This window comes from Rhodnius prolixus, unplaced genomic scaffold (genome assembly GCF_049639745.1).
Source record: "Rhodnius prolixus isolate KJV_2025 unplaced genomic scaffold, Rpr scaffold_1, whole genome shotgun sequence".
NCBI classification, from domain to species: Eukaryota; Metazoa; Arthropoda; class Insecta; order Hemiptera; family Reduviidae; genus Rhodnius; species Rhodnius prolixus.
In genome coordinates this window covers 51,483,784-51,502,681 of record NW_027411581.1, presented here as the reverse complement: position 1 = coordinate 51,502,681, position 18,898 = coordinate 51,483,784, and the positions used below count along the sequence as shown (strand labels likewise).

The 18,898-nt window shown below is 31.5% G+C and overlaps 1 protein-coding gene and 1 long non-coding RNA gene across 15 annotated transcripts in view; one reads left to right on the top strand and one right to left on the bottom strand.

The window, feature by feature from the left end:
• Window positions 1–18,898, bottom strand: part of Lar (tyrosine-protein phosphatase Lar) — an 855,139-nt gene that overhangs the window by 10,390 nt on the left and 825,851 nt on the right. For 12 of the 14 annotated variants that reach the window (XM_074118628.1, XM_074118646.1, XM_074118638.1 and 9 more), the window contains 19 exons: window positions 18,788–18,888; window positions 18,072–18,267; window positions 17,862–17,995; window positions 16,295–16,445; window positions 13,711–14,007; window positions 6,985–7,124; window positions 6,145–6,353; window positions 5,107–5,270; window positions 4,558–4,829; window positions 4,203–4,472; window positions 3,479–3,709; window positions 2,653–2,928; window positions 2,430–2,546; window positions 1,855–2,055; window positions 1,550–1,773; window positions 1,140–1,365; window positions 849–1,049; window positions 474–692; window positions 60–344 (listed from right to left, as the gene is read on the bottom strand). In XM_074118628.1, coding sequence (XP_073974729.1) covers window positions 60–344; window positions 474–692; window positions 849–1,049; window positions 1,140–1,365; window positions 1,550–1,773; window positions 1,855–2,055; window positions 2,430–2,546; window positions 2,653–2,928; window positions 3,479–3,709; window positions 4,203–4,472; window positions 4,558–4,829; window positions 5,107–5,270; window positions 6,145–6,353; window positions 6,985–7,124; window positions 13,711–14,007; window positions 16,295–16,445; window positions 17,862–17,995; window positions 18,072–18,267; window positions 18,788–18,888 — 3,914 coding nt within the window. The remainder of the gene's footprint in view (window positions 1–59; window positions 345–473; window positions 693–848; window positions 1,050–1,139; window positions 1,366–1,549; window positions 1,774–1,854; window positions 2,056–2,429; window positions 2,547–2,652; window positions 2,929–3,478; window positions 3,710–4,202; window positions 4,473–4,557; window positions 4,830–5,106; window positions 5,271–6,144; window positions 6,354–6,984; window positions 7,125–13,710; window positions 14,008–16,294; window positions 16,446–17,861; window positions 17,996–18,071; window positions 18,268–18,787; window positions 18,889–18,898) is intronic. The other 2 variants (XM_074118712.1, XM_074118730.1) reach the window with 1 other exon arrangement.
• LOC141449499 (uncharacterized) lies at window positions 11,168–15,900 on the top strand. Its single transcript, XR_012455558.1, has 3 exons — window positions 11,168–12,064; window positions 13,721–14,044; window positions 15,717–15,900. It is a non-coding gene; the product is annotated as an uncharacterized lncRNA (long non-coding RNA).

The window sequence follows — 18,898 nt, the reverse complement described above, 5'->3', positions numbered from 1 at the left end:
AGTTAGTATATGCTATCGTCACAATGTTTTGAAAATTTTGAATTAGAACTTCTACTCACCTGTACCATGTAATTTCTCTGTGCTCTTAAACAGGTAACGTGTCCGTAGATATCAATAGACTTATCATGACGTATTCTTTCAATCATGGAATCAATCACGATGAAACAACCAGTACGACCAACTCCTGCCGAACAATGTACAATAAGGGGGCCAGCATCCGAAGGGTTGGAAGTTCTGACTCTACGGAGGAACTGAAGAAAGGGGGCAGGATGATCTGGTACACCATGATCGGGCCACGCAGTGAACTGTAATTGCTTAACTTCTCGACGGTCACAACTTCCACCCTAAAATTTTAAAAGAATTTAATATAGTAAACTTTTTATCAACACTAAATTTATAGACCAATAAAACCTTCGTGAAAATGTGATTCGGAACAAAACAGAAATAAGTGTTAGGAAATATTGAAAGCGTACTCTATTTATATGGAAAGTTCGGATGCAATAAGTGGCCAGTTCTTGAACATCAGTGAGAGAGACAGTTATCATTCCATACGTTTCTGTACCTCGAGATGGCCAATACTGATCACATTTGATTCTTGTTCTTTCTTCTAATTTTGTCATCATAACTATAGTTGAGCTGCGTAATTCCCACACCATCCTCCAGAAATCTGAACACGTGTCTGACAAAGGTCCCTAAAGATAAAGAACAAAAATTTGATAAATATAAAAATGATTTATAGAGAATAACAAGTTTTATTTACAAAGGTTTCATAATTTTTTATTTTTTAAACTTATTTTTTAATGGTGGACAACAATACTTAATATTAATTGAAATCGCAGATTGTTTACCTGAGTGGCTACATAAGCATTATGCTTTCTATAACCATCACAATAATTAGCGTTGATATAATCGCTACCAGGTATTCCATCAATAGGTTGTAAGACCACTCTACTATGATCGTATGCTATAACGTTTGCGTATCTATTTTTAGGTTTATTAACTTCCATGTTACTATGGTCCCATGTGAATTGCTGACCAGGTTCTATTGACTGAAATAAAATTCAAATATTATTCGAATAGAAAGGTAATAAGAGAAACGTATAATATCTCATCCCTATATTTGAAGTAATTTTGCATACTTCATATTCTTGACTAAAACGTAGATTATCTTGAGCCTTTAATCTTTCTATGTGGTCAGCTAATTCAGTAATTGGTATGGGAGGATGGCTGGCCATTCCAGGAGTTTGAAAATTAATTCTTCTCATTTCTACTGGATCAGATGGGTGTGATGGTTGCGGGATTTCTCCTGCCATTAATGGACGTGTCACTGCACCTTGATCTGAAGCCTTACATGGTTGACGGCGTCTAAACGTAATTAAAAATATTATAATTTAAAAATACAGGATAATGCTTGCAAAGTAGATTAAAAACTGAAGTCCGTATTTTGCAATGTTTAGAAAAATTTTAAGGTTACTGTAGATAGCGAATGATTCCAGCAAATTTAAGTTTTTTCTGTTTTGGTAAAATATAAAGTGAAAGGTTTATTTACTTTTTAATTATAAACAATAGAACTAGGCAGATAGACAGCATGAGAGCTGCAATAATCGGTCCGATCAGCCACAATATTCCAGCTTGTTCTGTATTCCTATTTACAGAAACATCAGAAGCATCAACAGGTACGTTAGGATTAGGTCGTCGAGGAGGATCACCAGGCGGTACTTCTCTCATATCCAGTGCCAGCAATTCAGAAAATGGTGAAGATGTATATAAATGCTGTAACATTGAAAAGTAAGTAAATAGTTATCTAAACTATATCATGAGATTAATTTTGACTAAAAAAAAATATATGCTCACTTTTTGCGGTGTATCGACAACTGCTCTAACAAAGATCCTATACTTTACTCCTCGTTCAAGTTTTAGATTGACAAAGCCATCGTAAACATCTCCCGAGCCTAAGTGGAAGGTATACGGAATGTTCCTTTGTAAAAATTTAGCAGCTATATAAGGCACCCTTTCTCCCTGAACCTTCCCTTCAGCCTTAGAGTTCGGAATCAGCTGAAGATTGAATAATTTAAAATAAATATTTTAATTATTATACCATATATATTTTTTTAAATTTTCTTGAAAGTTAGATCGCTTTAAACTTGTTTGTATAGAAACAAAGAAATTTAAAGCAGGTAGTCTCCCTAAGGAAGTTAACATCAAAGTTTCAAAGTTTTTAGCATGAAGTTTTTTATTTACTCTTTAGAGATTTGCATTAGACTGTAAACCAACTAAACATTATAAAAAAAAAAACTCATTTGTAATCCTATGAACTCTCATAATGCTATGTTACATTATACAACTTAATGTTTAAATTTTGATGCACATTAATTATTACTATTCTTTGGATAACAAGCATTTACAGATGATATTTTATTCCAACTTACAGAATCAGTAAGAAATTGGTCAGGATGTTTATCATGTGTCAGTTCATTATCAGGTACGACAACAAGGTAGTAATGGCTGATTGGACCGTATTCTTCTGATGCTTGCGGTAAAATAACCTACAATATGCATTATATTACTAATAATCAAATATTAAAGACTTATAGTTTATATAAAACTATTTTTTGAATTTGACTAGAAATTGAATGTAATCAGAATGAATACCTGTATTTCTTCGCCATTCACTACACCATAAAAATCCGGCTTCACCATAGGCTGCGGGGCTGCCATTTGAGTCGTAACTGTAATTCTTGCTGGCGGTCGATATCTATGATCCGCAGGTATTGCACTAACATTTACGTTGTATGTTGTGAATGGTGACAATTCATTAATTGTATGGGAACGAGCGTTTGGTTCTAAAAGGGCAGTTCTTCTTGGTACTACTTGTATTTGGGTAATACCTTGAGAGTCAACAAATTCCTTCACAGCATCAAAAGAAATCTAAAAATATAAAACGAAATATAATAAAATCAAGAAATTATTCCCATCACTAAGGAGGCAAAAACGTAATGCCATTAGCATGTTAAGGTAGAGGTTTTTACGAATTGTCTAACAATAAATATACATATAAGTACTTTTTAAAATAATATATTTCTATAAACTAGCATTTTCTAAAAACAGAATCTGTTGAAACTGGGTTCTTCGCATCATATCGCGTCCAAATATAGCGAGTATTAAATTTTGAGACACATTAATTCTTTCTTTGGATAACAAGCATTTACAGATGACATTTTATTCCAACTTACAGAATCAGTAGGAAATTGGTCAATTAGCGATCTAGCAAGAGTCTTTCTTATTTCATGTCAAAGGTCTCTCTTGCATGGAGAATATTATGTATGTATGTTCCTAGTTCTTTACAATAAAAGTATTTTAACAGTTGCTAATGCAACAAATACAAGCAAAAGTTAGGACCTTTGATTTGGTATCCCCAGCTAACAATAGAGGTATTTTTTATATAAAAGATCAGCATATTCTTAAAAATTAATTTTACCTTGTAGTTAATTGGATTAAGTCTGATCGGAGGTGACCAAGAAAGTGTCATTGAATGCGTGCTGACATCATGAGCTCTCAACTGTAAGGGGACATCTTCTGGCTTTACTTTAACCGTTACCTTCTCTGACAATCGACCAAGGCCTAGCTTAGTTTTGGCAGCAACAGCTATTGCATATTGAGCGTATTTTTCTAGGTTAACCAGATCGGCTGATTCAGTCACAGGAACTAGCTGTAATAGTCCAAAAAAACTTTATCAAATCTCTAATAAGGTCGATCTGCAGTTAATAATCCAATTTTGACCTTAGTTTTTCAATAATTCAAAAAAATATATAACTTAAACAATTTTTTGGGGCACCGATACCAAAATAAGGAAGTTTTATTTTCAATTTTAGGATACATCTTAATTGGAATAATTGCAATTATTCATTAAGCCATTGATAATTTCACTCATAGTTCAAAATTCGCAATTTTTATTTTATAAAATGAGTTGAGATTATTAAATAAAAAATTTAAGTTATAATTTACGAAAAATATTCAAGAAATAATTACACCAAATGATTTTATATGAATTTTAAATTAGTAAATACTTAGTTGTACAATCTAGAGACTAAAATAGGAGAAATCAACAATGCCAAGTGAGCCCTCTGCATTTTGACCATTTTTGCAATGACACATTGCCTTAAATAAATGTAAATGCTTAAATTTAGGGGACTCAATATTACTTTGGTGTGCCACTGATCCAAATCTTCAACAGCAGTCATAGTATAAAAAATTTGATAAGCAATGATTGCAGTTCTAGAAGGTACAGTCTCCCACCAAACTTCCACACTTTGTTCAGAAGTAGCCACGGCTCTCACGCCCATTGGCGCACGCACCATGTCACGTTCAGTAGTTATAACACTTTTTTCCGACCACGGGCCGGAACCAGATTTAGTGTGCGCTCTAACTCTGAATACATATTCGGAGGCTTCTTCAAGGTTAGAGAAAACGGCCTAAAAAATACAAGATACAAACAAAATTAAGAATTATCTAGAAATAGGACAAAATTCACATATTAAATCTACATATTAAATCAACCTTTGTATGTGTGGTATTCCGATCGATGACTGTAGTTTGATCTAATTTCTTCTGAAATTGAACATCATATCTAACTATTTGACCATTACGTTTAGGCCTTGGAGGTGGATCCCATTGAATGCATACCACATCTGGAGTTTGAAAACGATGGGTTATATTTGCAGGTGGTGCTGCAGGCATACCCTCAGGAGTGAGCAGGTACTTGATCGTTTCTTGTCCAAAGCCTATATGATTCTGTCCAGCTACTCTAAACTCATACTCCACTCCACGTTCTGGCATTTTTAAAGAATATATATATATTACTAATTTTGAATAAAAGAAGCTTAATTCTGCATCGCACATAACTACCTCAGTAACTAGTTAGGATTTAAGAATAAGTTAATATAGAAAAATGTCAAATTTAACTAGCTAAAAATTGCAAGTTCTTTTAGGCTGAAACTTTATTTCTTAAATTTTGAAGCATTTATGTTTACAAAGGCATTCTCTTTATAGAGTGTAGAATTTATAATAAAATATAAGCCAAGAAATTCTTTTATAATAAAAACAAACCTAGTTGATTAATCTTGTGTGACGTAACTTGCAAGATCATCTCATTAAGGGCAGTATCTTTTACACCATATCGCAATCTGTATCCAAGAAGATCTCCATATGTTTGTGTAGGTCTGGACCATTCAAGTTCCACGCTAACATCATCTGGCTCACGATCTAGTACTCTGTTGTTAATAATAATTTAATTAATAGCATTAAAAAATATCATAGCTCAGTTGTAAATATTCAGCTACCGGCCTTAAGATTTCTTTCTTTCTAAAAGTTTTTAACAACTCACTGTCCGGTGAAGGACATCTCTATTATGAGAGAGCATTATCCAGAGGCCGACAGTGCACTGAAAAAAGGCTTTGGACGTAAATACCTTCATATATTGACGCGCCTTACATGAAAAAGTACAAATAAATAATAATAATATCGATGTACGATATTATTCGTATATCGTAGAACTCAATTTAAAATAAAAAAATTAACACTAGAAAGGATAAAAAGAACCCTAACTATTTTGAAGAGTCGCGCGCATGAATAAATAACAAAAATATGTGAAAGTATAAGAAAGTGTGTGAACTGTAAATAAGTGAATGTAACGGTATTAATAGTTTTAAATAAAACTGCCTCTGGTATGAATAATGGTTCTAAATGTGAGTCTTCCTTCGAGGCTTTCTTGAGGTTTAAATGAATATACCCCTTCTAAACACATGAAGAAACTATTCAATATGGCTCCCTAGTTCCAAATTCTGGAACAAGAAAACAAATATCTACCGTCTTTATGCACATTAACAATTCCTTCAAGGCCGATAAAAAAAACCTTCATAACTCTTTGGATGATTTAAAGCATTTTATATATAAAAAAAATTAGGTACTTCGTGTTTCTAGACTTCCTTGGTTAGGAACTTTATTATTAAGCCTCCATTATCTCCTAACAGATCCCAAATATTTAAAATTTAAGTGAAATCACAAACTATTTGGCATATTTTTTTTATTTCATTTAAAATTGCGGCTCTGACAGCCCCAATTGTTAATAAATATTTTTTTACTAACTTGATCGTAATGGTAGGCCGATTAGGTACACCTCCTGGAGTTTTAATTGAAACAGGTTCACTTCGGTCACCGTCTCCTTTCCTAGTTAAAGCTGCTACTTGCACATTATAATTAGTATCAGGTTGTAGACCTGTGACGTTCAATTCAAACACTGCTCCATCTAAGACGTCAAATCTCATTGGTTCATTTAAATTTACCACATTCTTGCCCTACAAAAGAAATTAAATTCTATAGGAAATATGAAGTAATTCATTAGAAATAAAATACTTTCAATTTTTTGATTAAGCAGTTACATGAATAGCTAGTGCTTCCTTCCCTCAAGCATGGAATGGAATGTTCTTTTTACGCTTTAGTAACATATGGGAGTAGAATTTTTAGTTTATAGTTTTCAATTTTTCGAGGACATATCCGGAAACAACATTTCGTCATGTTGTATTTAATGAACTATATGTTTAATTTTTAAAGTAGACTCTTTAAAATTACAAAAGTAGAAAACAAAGATGAAGACTGATTTATACGATTTTATGATTTCCCAATACTAAAATCCTAAGGTACTGATAAAGCCACACAATTAAACACGCTCCATACAGGATGAAATGGTCGACATATGAAAACCGATCTTATACAAATAAATAAGATGTATTTATCATTCCTACATTTATAACTAAACCTTTACACTAATAATATGTTCATTAGGGAAATTTATTACTTAAAAGAAATATAACATATCAGTACTTAGGAGAGGCTGATAAAAACGTAATAAATTTTGACAGAACGCTGGAAATTATTGAGTCAAAGGTAAAAGAACATCAATGAAAAGTATTAATATATATGGATTACATCCTCTTTGGTCTCTTGTACGTGAATGTGGTAACCCCTGATCACTCCATTTCTGTTCTTTTCTGCTGGCGGTTTCCATTGAACATGAACGGCAGTAGAATTCAATGGTCTTACTTTTACATCTTGAGGATGACCAGGAACTGAAATTGGGAAAACAATTCTTTTAGCGAAACGAATGTCATTATTGAAATTAAGATATTTGTTTTCCTTTTTTTTTTTTCTCGAACTACCATTAAAGATACTCAATAATTTATTGAATAAAATTTTGATTAATTTCTAACTTTAAAATAATGCCAATAGTGGTTTTAAAGAGTTACAATTTACATTTATCGTGCAATAACCCATATCGTAATGGCCAAATAAAGTTGTTAATTATTATTTTTTAATTATAGAACTGGTGTTGAATACCAAAACATTTGAATACCAACACATTTTTCCCAGTGTAAATCCAATCATTTTAACTTTGGCCAAGTGAAAAACAGAAAAAGAAATTATGTCAAAATACACAGATTAAAAAGATAGTCATCATGAACATCATCCAATTATTTAAAACATAAAACCAAAAATTTAAAATAAAAAATACTACAACACAATAACAAAAATAAAAAATAAAAACATTAACAGGAGAAAACAAAACAAAAATTTCTGAAAACAACACAAAAACGGAGGCTATCCCTCGTTACTACAAAAAAGATTTTTATTGTTATTTTTTTTTAAGGTTGGGCTAACAGGGCTCAAAAAACAAAAATCAAAAAGATAACAAAAACTTTACACGAAATCGTTGTTACATTTTTTGAAGATTTGCTTTTTTTTTTCTTTTCTTTTTTTAAATTTTGTACTTACGCTTGTCTTCTGCACGGCGGACCCCCACAAAAATCAGGGACACAGAGAGAGAATGAGACACAAAAAAAGACAAAAACAAAATCTTAGAAAATTGTTTTCAAAAAATGATCTTCTTTTAACAGACAGAGAAAAAATTCTTTTTTTTTGAAAAATGTGTGCATATTTTTCCCAAAAATTCTCCTTTTGTTGAAGAAAAGCAATACATAAATTTTAAAAATACCAACCACAGCCCAAATTTGTATGAAAGAAAAGAAGAAGCCAATAAAGTATTACCACCCGCTCCAGCAAAACAAAAAGAATTAAATAAAAATAAACAAATGTGACGTTCATCTCTAACCAGATATTGAAAAACTCATTCACACACTCATACTATCAAATAATAATGATGATAATAATAAGAGCAGTAATAAGAAAGTTGAACTCAAGATAGTTGAAACTGCAAGCGAATTTATTTCATTAGTATTGGTATTCAAATGAATTAAAGGGCACAAAGCTATGTGTAAAACTAAATTAATACTTTTATATTTAGACAATAATATGTGACAAATATTAAAAGTACTAGACTTAAGTAAAGCTTTCAGTCGCGAAAAAAGTGAGATAAAACTGTTTCTGCATCTTAAAATTTGCTTTAAGAGTGAGAGAAGAGAAATAAACAATCAAGGGTCAAGAGAAACTTAAGATGAGTTTAACATAAAGTAAACTCAGCTTAAAGTAATATCTTTAATACATCAGTAACTCCTTTTCTTCAATTATAGCTTATAAGTAAACAAAAGCTAAATAATAACTATATATGTTTTGAATCAGCGATTATTAATTAAATTACTTCAATATTTTCATCAAATGTACCTAATCATCTTTGCAAATAAAGTGTGGTTGTTAACTCAGGTAACAAAATAAAATTTAAGATTTTACTTTATTTAAAGAAAACTCAATAATGCTACTGTTATATATTTATATATTTTTAAATCCAGTGATGCAAGAACAGTTTTATTAAATATTTAATTTTACACGATGAATAACAAACTACATTAGATTTATATTTACCAGTTAAAAAGAGGAATGCGTACTAAGCTGCCCTCTCAGAGAGGGGTTTGCGGTGTACGCATAACAATTAAAAAAATTATAATAAAAAATAAAAATAAAAAGTGCGATTTTGTGCAGAACATTCAGTGCACTTACGTGAGTGAATTTTGGTGCTACATGCACTACTAAGTGCTCTTTGGTCAAAAAAGTGATATTTTATATAATAATATATATAAATATATATATTTATAAAGAGAGCTTTGTCAAAAATATATATACCAAAAAAAGTGTTCAAGTACACAGACAATAAAATAAGTGCTCTTTCAAAACAATACAGTGAGTGGATTTTTGTTTTCTTTAAATTTAATATTTTTGGGGTGTAGCAGGTTTATAGTTCATGGGGTCTAGTTTTCCATGGGAGATGAAGTGAAAATCGATGTCGTTAGTTCTGCGAGTGAGCGTTACAAAAAACAAGCTCAAAAAAGTTTGTTTAAAAAAAAAAACACAAACAAAATGTTTGGTGTAGAAAAACCTTCCTTTGGGCTGCTTTACGGTAAGCATGGAAAAAATTATGAATTAGTAAATTTCTTTTAAAAAATACTTCAAATAACGAACCTTGTTAGAAGAAAAAATAAAAATATTAGTCTATCAAAAAACAAAAACAAAAGAAAACCAAAAAAGAAAAATAATTCGAAAATGTAAAACAAAAATCAATCAAAATACAAAACCTCAAAACGCACACCCAAAAAAGATATAGCGCAAAAACCAAAAATATGTATTATTTATTTAAAAAAAAACAAAAAAAAAAACGGAAAGATAATCAAAACATCCCACGCAAACACACATCACAAAAATTATCAAAAATCTGGTTCTCAAAATTAATAAAGGAAAAATTCACCTTTATCCTTTTAAAAAAGTAGCTGGTGGTGGAAAAATCAAAACAAAAACTACCAGCTAAATATAAAAACTCACCCGCTCAAAAAATATTGCAAAAATTTTTTTACTTCGTCAGGAGCAACTAGCAACATAAAAATGTTTAAATAATGTCCTTTACAGTAAATTCAAGATATCCGTATGACAAACCTTTGAGAGAGTTTAGGGTAATAAAAGCTAAGAGATAAAAAGCTTTAATAATTGCTCAATGTCGCTTCTTTTCAGACAAAAAATGAATCCAAATATAAAAGTTTTAATAATTTTGAAAATGTACTGTATTTAAATTTTAAAAAAGAAATTCTTAGACTATCGTCCGAAACGTCCAAACACACATTCTTCGATTTGAGGGAAGTAGAAGAAGCTACTACTTCTTCTCCAACAATAAGTCCGCGATGAAAATTGAATGCGGAATCTATCCAATTAAGTTGTAGAATGAATATCGGCCATTCTTCTAGAATTTCAAGCTAGACTATACTAGCTGCTGAATAAAATTGGGTTAGAGCCGCTCCATTGACTTTCCCTTTTATGTAAACTTTTCCTTTCATAATCCACCTTCTTCGTAAGTGCTTAGCTCACCTTGTAGGCAATATTTCAGGTTAAGTGTCGAAACCTCGCTTTGTTACTCTTGCTTCATGGATTAATGAAATGTCGATGTGAAAGGAAATCAGATTTACACATTGCACTTAGTTTGTATTGAACATAGTGTACTAGACTTAAGAACACATTTTACTAATTACAGTTGATCATTTTCCAAGTTGAACTTGTTATAGCAAATATTCAGTTATTACATGTTATGTAAACCGTATCAACTTTACAGAAATCAATAAAAAACCTAAGAAAATTTTAAAATGATTTTCCCCCTTCTATTTAACAGTATTACACAATTAAAATCAAAATGGATGGGAAAATATTGTTCCTTATGATTAATTCTGTAATTATCTACAAAAACACCTGTTTAATATTTTTACTATTATACTTTATTGAAAATTATCCAAAACGATGCGACAAAGAGAAAAAGTATCAATGCTAAGTATCACTTGCTTTATGAATGTCTCACTCTCTCGAAGGCAAGAAAGTTAAACATTTTTATGAGCTTGTGTCCGTTTCAATGGGCACTGAAAGTATTAATCCCTTTCAACTTTATATATTATTTTATTTAAATCATTACTGGTAAATACAATACCAACTGACTCACGATTCTATATTACTAGTGCCAGCAATTGCACACATGTTTCTGAAATGTTTTAAGATATTTTATTTTACTTTAAAGCTTACAAATTCAACTTTAAACATATTATTTTGCTTTCAAATAGTTTTTTTAATTTTATTTTTTTTTTTAGCTATGTACTTCGAAATAAAGATTTGTGTGTTTTGAATGTAAGTACGGTTTACTGTGTTAATCCTCGATACAGGATTGTTCTGCTTATAGATATATTTTTAATTAATTTACTTATTCATTTTTTTTTTTTTTAAAGTAGTAAGCATTTTTGTATTGAGGATTTATGCAACGTACTCCTCCTAATCTGTGATTTAGTTGAGTTAGGGCCCTGTGTCTTTGACTAAAAGAGGGTCTACCTACTCATATAATAAATGTTTATTTAAATTTGTTCCATTTTTAAACTTCAAAATATTTGAAGTTATTACTCTTTCGTATGAATTATATATAAAAATGTTAAGTATGTTGCAAACATTGCAAAAACACAAATGCAATTTATAATTTTTACAAATTCATTTGACTTGATCACTTTTTTCTGTGTCACATCACGGCTAAGGATTTTCACTCATTAACCAATCTTGAATTGAACTTCTTCTTTTTAAAATGCTTAGCAAATAATTTTTAATAAATTAAAAAGCACGATACAATATAGAAAATTATAATAACTGTAATTGGTATAACTTCAAATAAATCTGATAAATAAAGCTAATATTTTTGCGAAATTCATTAAAGCAACAGCAGAACTTTAATAATGTAATGATGAAATGTTTGTAAATGAAAGGCATTTAATTATATTAAGCTACCTTTTAATTAATGACGATGTTATTTTTTTATTTTGTGTTTTAATGAAATATTTTAGCTCAAGACTGTCTTTTATAATTAAGTCACTAGTACATTTAATTGTAAGGTGAAATCATGAAAGAATTTCAGAAACAAAAAGAAAACGTATGGGCACAAACAATACAAGACGTTTTATTTTATATAAGGAAAGGTTAAACTATGGATAAAAAGCAACAATAACACAGGGACTGAAAGTTTAAACAAAATAAAAAGGAATTATGAAAGGTGATTCATTCAATATATTTATTAAAAAATAAATATCACGGAGATATTATACTTACTAATGAAGACATGTCATGGCTACTTAATTTCTTAAAAGAGAATTTTGAAATCTGTTGTTTATTAGCAATTAATTACCTAAACCGAGGTCTCTTCAAATCTGAATAGAGTATGGGATTCGATGGTACCTACAGCACAGAATTTCACTGGTATATCAAAATATCCTTTACATAAAAACACTATCAAAATGCAAACTATTTCTAGTGAGAAATGATCAATGGGTATTCAAAAAATCAGTTTCTAAATGTCACTGAAAAGTTTATAAATAAAAGATGAATCGAATTTAAAGTTTAGCACTAAAGCAACGCTTGAAGTTGAATTTTTCATGTTAAACCTATATGCCCTAAAAGAAATTAACCAAAGATTATATTATATACTTTTACAGTTGTTAAAGGGAAGTTTCCAACGATAGTCATTTTGGCAAGAATTGTTTTCTGCTTGCCTAATGAAATTTGGTTTAATATAAACAAAAAATTCAGTAATGTTGTGATATTAGAAAAAGCAACGGTTATCCGTCCATTAGGGTTCAAAATTTCAGCAGTTACACCTATCAGCCTTGGCTACCAATGATGGATCACCAATAGAGGATGTGACTGAAGAGAAATCCGACGGATTCATTAGTGACAAAAATCAGATTTGCAGTAATCAATTTGTTTTTTTTCTTGTAAAGCTTATTTATTAAAACCATGTTATTATAGATCAAAGCAAATGTCATTATAGATCAAAGCCATGTTAATGATAGTATTGAGCCCAAGCTCTCTTGGCATTAATGTGGAAATCAAAGAAAAAAGCTGAGTACAAACAAGCTATGCTTTGAGCTGAGAATGCGCACGATTCCCAAATTCCAATTTAACCCAACTGGAAATTAAAAGCTCTTAATGGAATAGGCCGTTAAATATACCCGGCCAGGGTTACCTACAAACTGGCTTTTGAGCAACCATTCATTATATATTTAAAAAAAAGAAATTTCTTTCTTTTTCGTTACTGTTCTTTTGTCAAAACTATTTTCAATTCACGATGCTTTTTTTTTTTACTTCTACTTTTTCAAAATTAGGATTTTTACGAAATATTGATTAAAAATTAATTTGGAATTCTGGGTGATAAAGTTTTATCTCTTTAACTTCCAAAATAATAAGCATCGCTGTTACGATAAGCCGAGTCTTGAAAATGTGTGCCTTGCTCACCACCTTACGTTTGTTACTGAATAACTATGACCTCAGTAACATTCAGGATCAGAAGGAATTCTGTCAATTAGATCTGCAGTGAAAGAAAGTCTAGTTTCTAACAAGATTTTTTTTATATTTATTATTAGATTTTAAAAGAGTAAAAGAATTCAATTGTCATTCAAAATTTTATAAATGATGATTTATAATTACTTTTTACTTCAGATTCAGTGTGGAAAAATGATAGTGCTTTTTAATAAATATTTTCAAAATTGTTTTTAATCTACAAAACAACTTAATAAATAAAATAATTAGAGGTCAAATTTAAAAATGGAAATTTTCGGAGGAGCACGCTGTATACTTTTTTGTTAAATATACGTTTTCTTGTCATTTTGTTTTGAATTGTGTATAATTTTTTCATGTTCGTACCGTCTTCTAGAGTGCGAACTACGATGGGATATGAAGGAGGCCCGTCCCCTACAGATGTACCAGCCAGCACCCAGATCCTGTACTCGGTCCAACGTTTCAACTCGTCCAATGTGATGGATGTTGTATTTAGTTTGGTGACGGAAGCCTCCGAGTCAGATCTACCAGATTCCACACAGTGTAACTTGTAGTAGACTATACGGCCATTGCTGCTCTCTGCTGGCGGAGGTTGCCAAGATACCCTTATTGATGTGGGTCCTACTGCTTCCCCAGTGACGTTCTGCGGTGGAGCTCCGGGTACTGGTTTTTTTTTATGAGTGACACACCGTTCAAAAAGGTAACTCATGCTCACATTTTGCACACTCTCTTTCGTAAAAAATAAAACTTTCATAACTTATTATAATTATAGACCACAAAAAAGTGACTGCCTAATCTATTTTCGTTTAGGGGCGCTAGAAAATAATTGAATAGATGAAATAAGTTTGGGAACCTCTGCTTTAAACAGTGCTGTACAGGCACATCCAGAGGAAGTTTAGGAGTTGCAATCCCTTAATATTTATATGAGACAAGTTTTCTAATAATTTGCTATAAAAAATAATAGTACCTTATCTATATACGCTATTTAGGAAATTCCAGCCTTATTTAAGACAAATGGTTTAACTATCTTATGTTTATACAGTAACATGAAACCATCTGTTATGTGCATTCTAAGCATAAAATCTCTAATCTAATTAGTTTACTGCCGTAGGTCAGTTAGCTTAAGCCACCACGATCTAGGATATCTATGGTGGGACCCTCTAGTTGGAATAACCAACAAGTTTTGTACTAAGTGCCTGGAGAGGGTCTCAAGGTAAAGACTTGAAGGCGAAGTTTTCTCTCTCTTCGTCTAAAGTGCTGAACTCTTAGTCGTAAAGAGGCTATCCTTGGGCAAGCCCATGATAACATGTATTATTTTACTCAGTCTGAGGTAGTCCGTCAAGAGACCTACTTCCCGGCCTAGTTAAAGTAATAATCACAGAAAACTTACACGCGTGGTTAATAGTGAACTTTGATTGCCGCGACTGTTTTGTCTCGAGTAATGCCAACATAATGCTAAGCCGAAAATAGTTCAGATCCTTTGAGCGGGCCATAGGAACATAGGGTCACTCATGCTACGTTTATTTAAGCATTTGTCTGAACATCGAGGCATCGTTCATATGTACCAATTCTCATCAAAATGTACATTCAGACGGTCACACAATTGACTAATAATAAAGAACTAAACTTACAAGCAATAGTTACCGTTTATAAAGTCAGGTGTTTATTACTTAGAAGTTTTATAGAGGGGAAAACGAAATATATGATTAGGCAGGCAGATCATTGTGGCCATTAACAGAAAAAACAATCCCATTTTATCACAATGAAAATACATTAATATCAATAGCAAAAATCATAAAAATAAATTTAAAAAAAATGAAATCAAATAAATGGGGGATATTATAGGGAAAAATAAAATAAAATAAAATGATAATATCAAAACGAAATCATCTAAAGTTTATCATGCAAATTTAAATTTAAATTAAAAAATGAAATAAAAATTCAAACTAAAATCTCTGTAAAAAAGGGAATGAACCAGTTACCATGTGCACACACTTCAATGGATAATTTTAATACTTTTTAAAAAGTTACCGCGATATTTAAAAAAATAAAATGCAAGTTACAAGCTGGTTTATTAGAGGAAGCCATGAACACATCAAAACAAAAACAAAAATCATACAAACCGTAAGCCTCTATGGGCTAAAGAATTTGCGATAGAAAATTATAATCTAGAGATTCGATTTAATATAATTTTAAGTAAATGGACTATTACAATTATTTTATTAAATTATTTAATAATGGCAACAATATTAATAATAATAATTATACTGAAGAGTGCAAGGATTTTTTATTAATCCATTTAATTACGGATGCAGGAATCTTTTTCTCCTATTTTATTTTATTTTATTTTTATTTTTTTGGTGTTGGTGCAGACAAAATCCACAAAGAGGTGGTGAATCTGTGCTCACTAAAACTTGACAAAATAAAAACTGTTATATACAGGCGACAGAGGAGTTCATTGATGGGATGAATACAATAATCACCAATTCTACATTTCGATTACAGAAGGGGAGTTTTAAAAAACAAATAAAAATTACATTATCAGTCATTTGCTTCTTAAAGAAAATTTGTTATTAAATTATATATTTGATATATTAATGGGTAGTTATACATTTCTTTTTTTAAGCCATCTATTATAACTGTATAAATTATTTTTAAGGACTCATGGCTCTATAGGAAATAGCCATCTATTTGTGTAATAGCCAGGATATAAAAATTATATTTTCCGTGTCTTATTAAATTCATCCCACCCATGAAAAACCGCGCAACAATTATGGCGGTGCCATTGGCTACACATGCAGTTCATAATAAAGAAACATAATTGAAATAAGACACAGGCAGGCACTGCGGACTGCTGTACCGCGAAGAAAGAGGCTAATGCCGTGGGACGAGTAGGCGCTGTAAGCAAAGCCCACAAACATTAGCCTCCCCGTCTGTTTCCACTACTCACCATACTGCTTCGTCCGAACGTGTATCGGCGGTGTGGTAGCTCCTTCACCACGCTGTGATCTCGCGGCCAGCCATATGTAGTAGAGCGTGTTAGGGTAAAGATTGGTGAGTGTGTAACTCTCGGAAATCGGTATTCTTCGATGATTCTTCTCCTATTAAAAAAATAAATATATAAAATCAAATGACATACTAAACTTTAGTTAGTTTCTAACTAACAGAAAAATAACGAAGTATTAAATCTTAATAATTAAATTTAATGAAAAAATTACATCGCCACTACTGGATGTAAAAGTTTTAGATATAGCACTGTTTAAAATGAAATTTTCTTTTCTTTCAAATTATCATTCTCAAAAACAACTTCTAAGAAGTCTAAACATAACTTCTGAGGAGGCTCCTCCCCTTGACCAACGATCAGAGCGTGTCTGTACCCATCCCATTCTAAAAAGATATTATTGAGGAAATTCATGCCCAAAAGTCTATATCATGTAGAAAAACTCTAAAAAGAATCGCTGGCCGTAGTAATGCTTCTGTTTCCCAGTCTAATTATTACACACTTTGGTTTTAAAACTCCACTGAAAGTCCAGCCTGAATCCTACTTAAAAGTCACGAAGGCCAAACAGAAAACAGTAAATATATAGAAAAGACTATAAATGTCACTGTTAAGATTGAAAACAAAAGGACTTTGTATCGACATAGAAAAATCTAAGAGAAGGCACAGCTCTAAACCTTACATACTAGTGTAATGGTTGACTTCTCAGTTTCAGACAATAGTCAGTTTATAACAAGGACATCTTAAGTTACAATTGGCTTTTAAAGTACATATGTAATCTCTTTGGAGCAAAAACTGATGGTGAATTTTGCTGGGGTACGCAAAACCCCAATTTACTTCTTGATGAACACTATCCTTCAGCGGTCCTCTTTTACATACATCGTCGTTGGATCAAAAAGAGTCTATCTACAGTCACTAAGCTCAATGAGTAATGGTATTTCCACAATGAAAACGAGCAAAATGATATTTTATTCTTCGATTCGACACTGTGTTAAGACACGTAACTGATTAATTAATAACCTGTTTAAAACGAAATCTCTTTAAAATTATTTCTACATTCTAAAACTTAAAGGCGCAAGAAATAATGTGTCAACTACTTGCCGTAGCTTATCAACAAACTTTTTTATCACGCCTTCACTTCACTGGATGTCAAAAATCTCTAGCAAATATTTACACTCACTAGAGCAAGTGAACGAACTGCTTTAGATATTTTGAGCAACAAATTAGCCTGTGAAGTTAATACCCCTCATACCTAACATATTTGTACTTGAAAAAGATATAAACAAAAAAGAATTCCTATTTAACAATTAAACATAAAGAAACAAACAATATTGAATTGTTAAAATACAAATATAAACTTAATTAGTTATACAATATTTCAGCTTGGTAACATGATCGGCGAAGAATTTATTATTTTAAATAATCACAATTGAAAAGCGAATATTTCTAAATAGTCTGAACATGAGAGATTTTAAGAAATAGACTGTACATCAAGATTACATGATGATCATGTTATTACCTTGGCATAGGTATCGTTCCAATATAGTTCATAACTGACTATATTCTCTCCAGCATGCATTGGTTTGGACCAAGCTAATGAGACTGACGTTTCTCCAATATCCGTGGTATGTAGATTACCTGGTTGACTAGGCACTAAAACAGGAAAATTGATTTTAATTAAGTTTTTAATATTGTGGAAATAGCTTTAATAAACAGATAATACACCAACCTCCTTGTTGTGTTTTCACAAGTACTGGTCCAGACAAAGGTCCTGGGCCGACACTTGTAAATGCTTGTACACGTATTGTGTAAATAGTATGCGGTGTTAGCTCACTAATAGTTGTCAGTTGGTTATTATCTACCATACGTGAATCCCAAGAGTTCATTGGCAGTTGGGGATTCATTGTATAGTATACTTTGTAACCCTGAATGTGCAGAAATAATTTGTTAATATGACAACAAATAGTAAAGTAAAGTAAAGTAATCGCCTATTTTTTCAGGCGGGGCTTAACGTCCAACTACCATTTACTAGGTGTCGTGGACGGAGGCGAATAGCAAACGTACTTTACTATTTCTCATTTAACCATTAAATAAAATCCAAGGCCTAAAGTCCGGGAATCGAACCCAGTACCACAATGCATATTAGCTTTGCAGGTCTCGCCTCTTAACCCGCTCGGCTACCGTGGCGCCTTATGACAACAAATAACTCAAATACTAGTTTCCATGTAGTACGTAAATCCACAAAATAATGACAAAAACAAAATCTAAATTGATGATGACAGCAGAAAATGAACATAGTACATTTTAATACGCTTCAACATTACCTTTTTTGACATTTGAATTGAAAATAGTTGAACTCTAGATTTCAAATTTTGTAGATAAATAAAAACTTCTCATAAAAATGGGAGTATAACAAGTAAATTGCAAATATAATCAAACGCTTACCGTGACTTGTCCATTAGGCGTTTCTGGTTCATCCCACTGGATCACCATCGTGCTGGAACTAAGAGGTCTTACTGCCACATTTCTTGGTGCAGTACCAGGCTCTGAAATTAT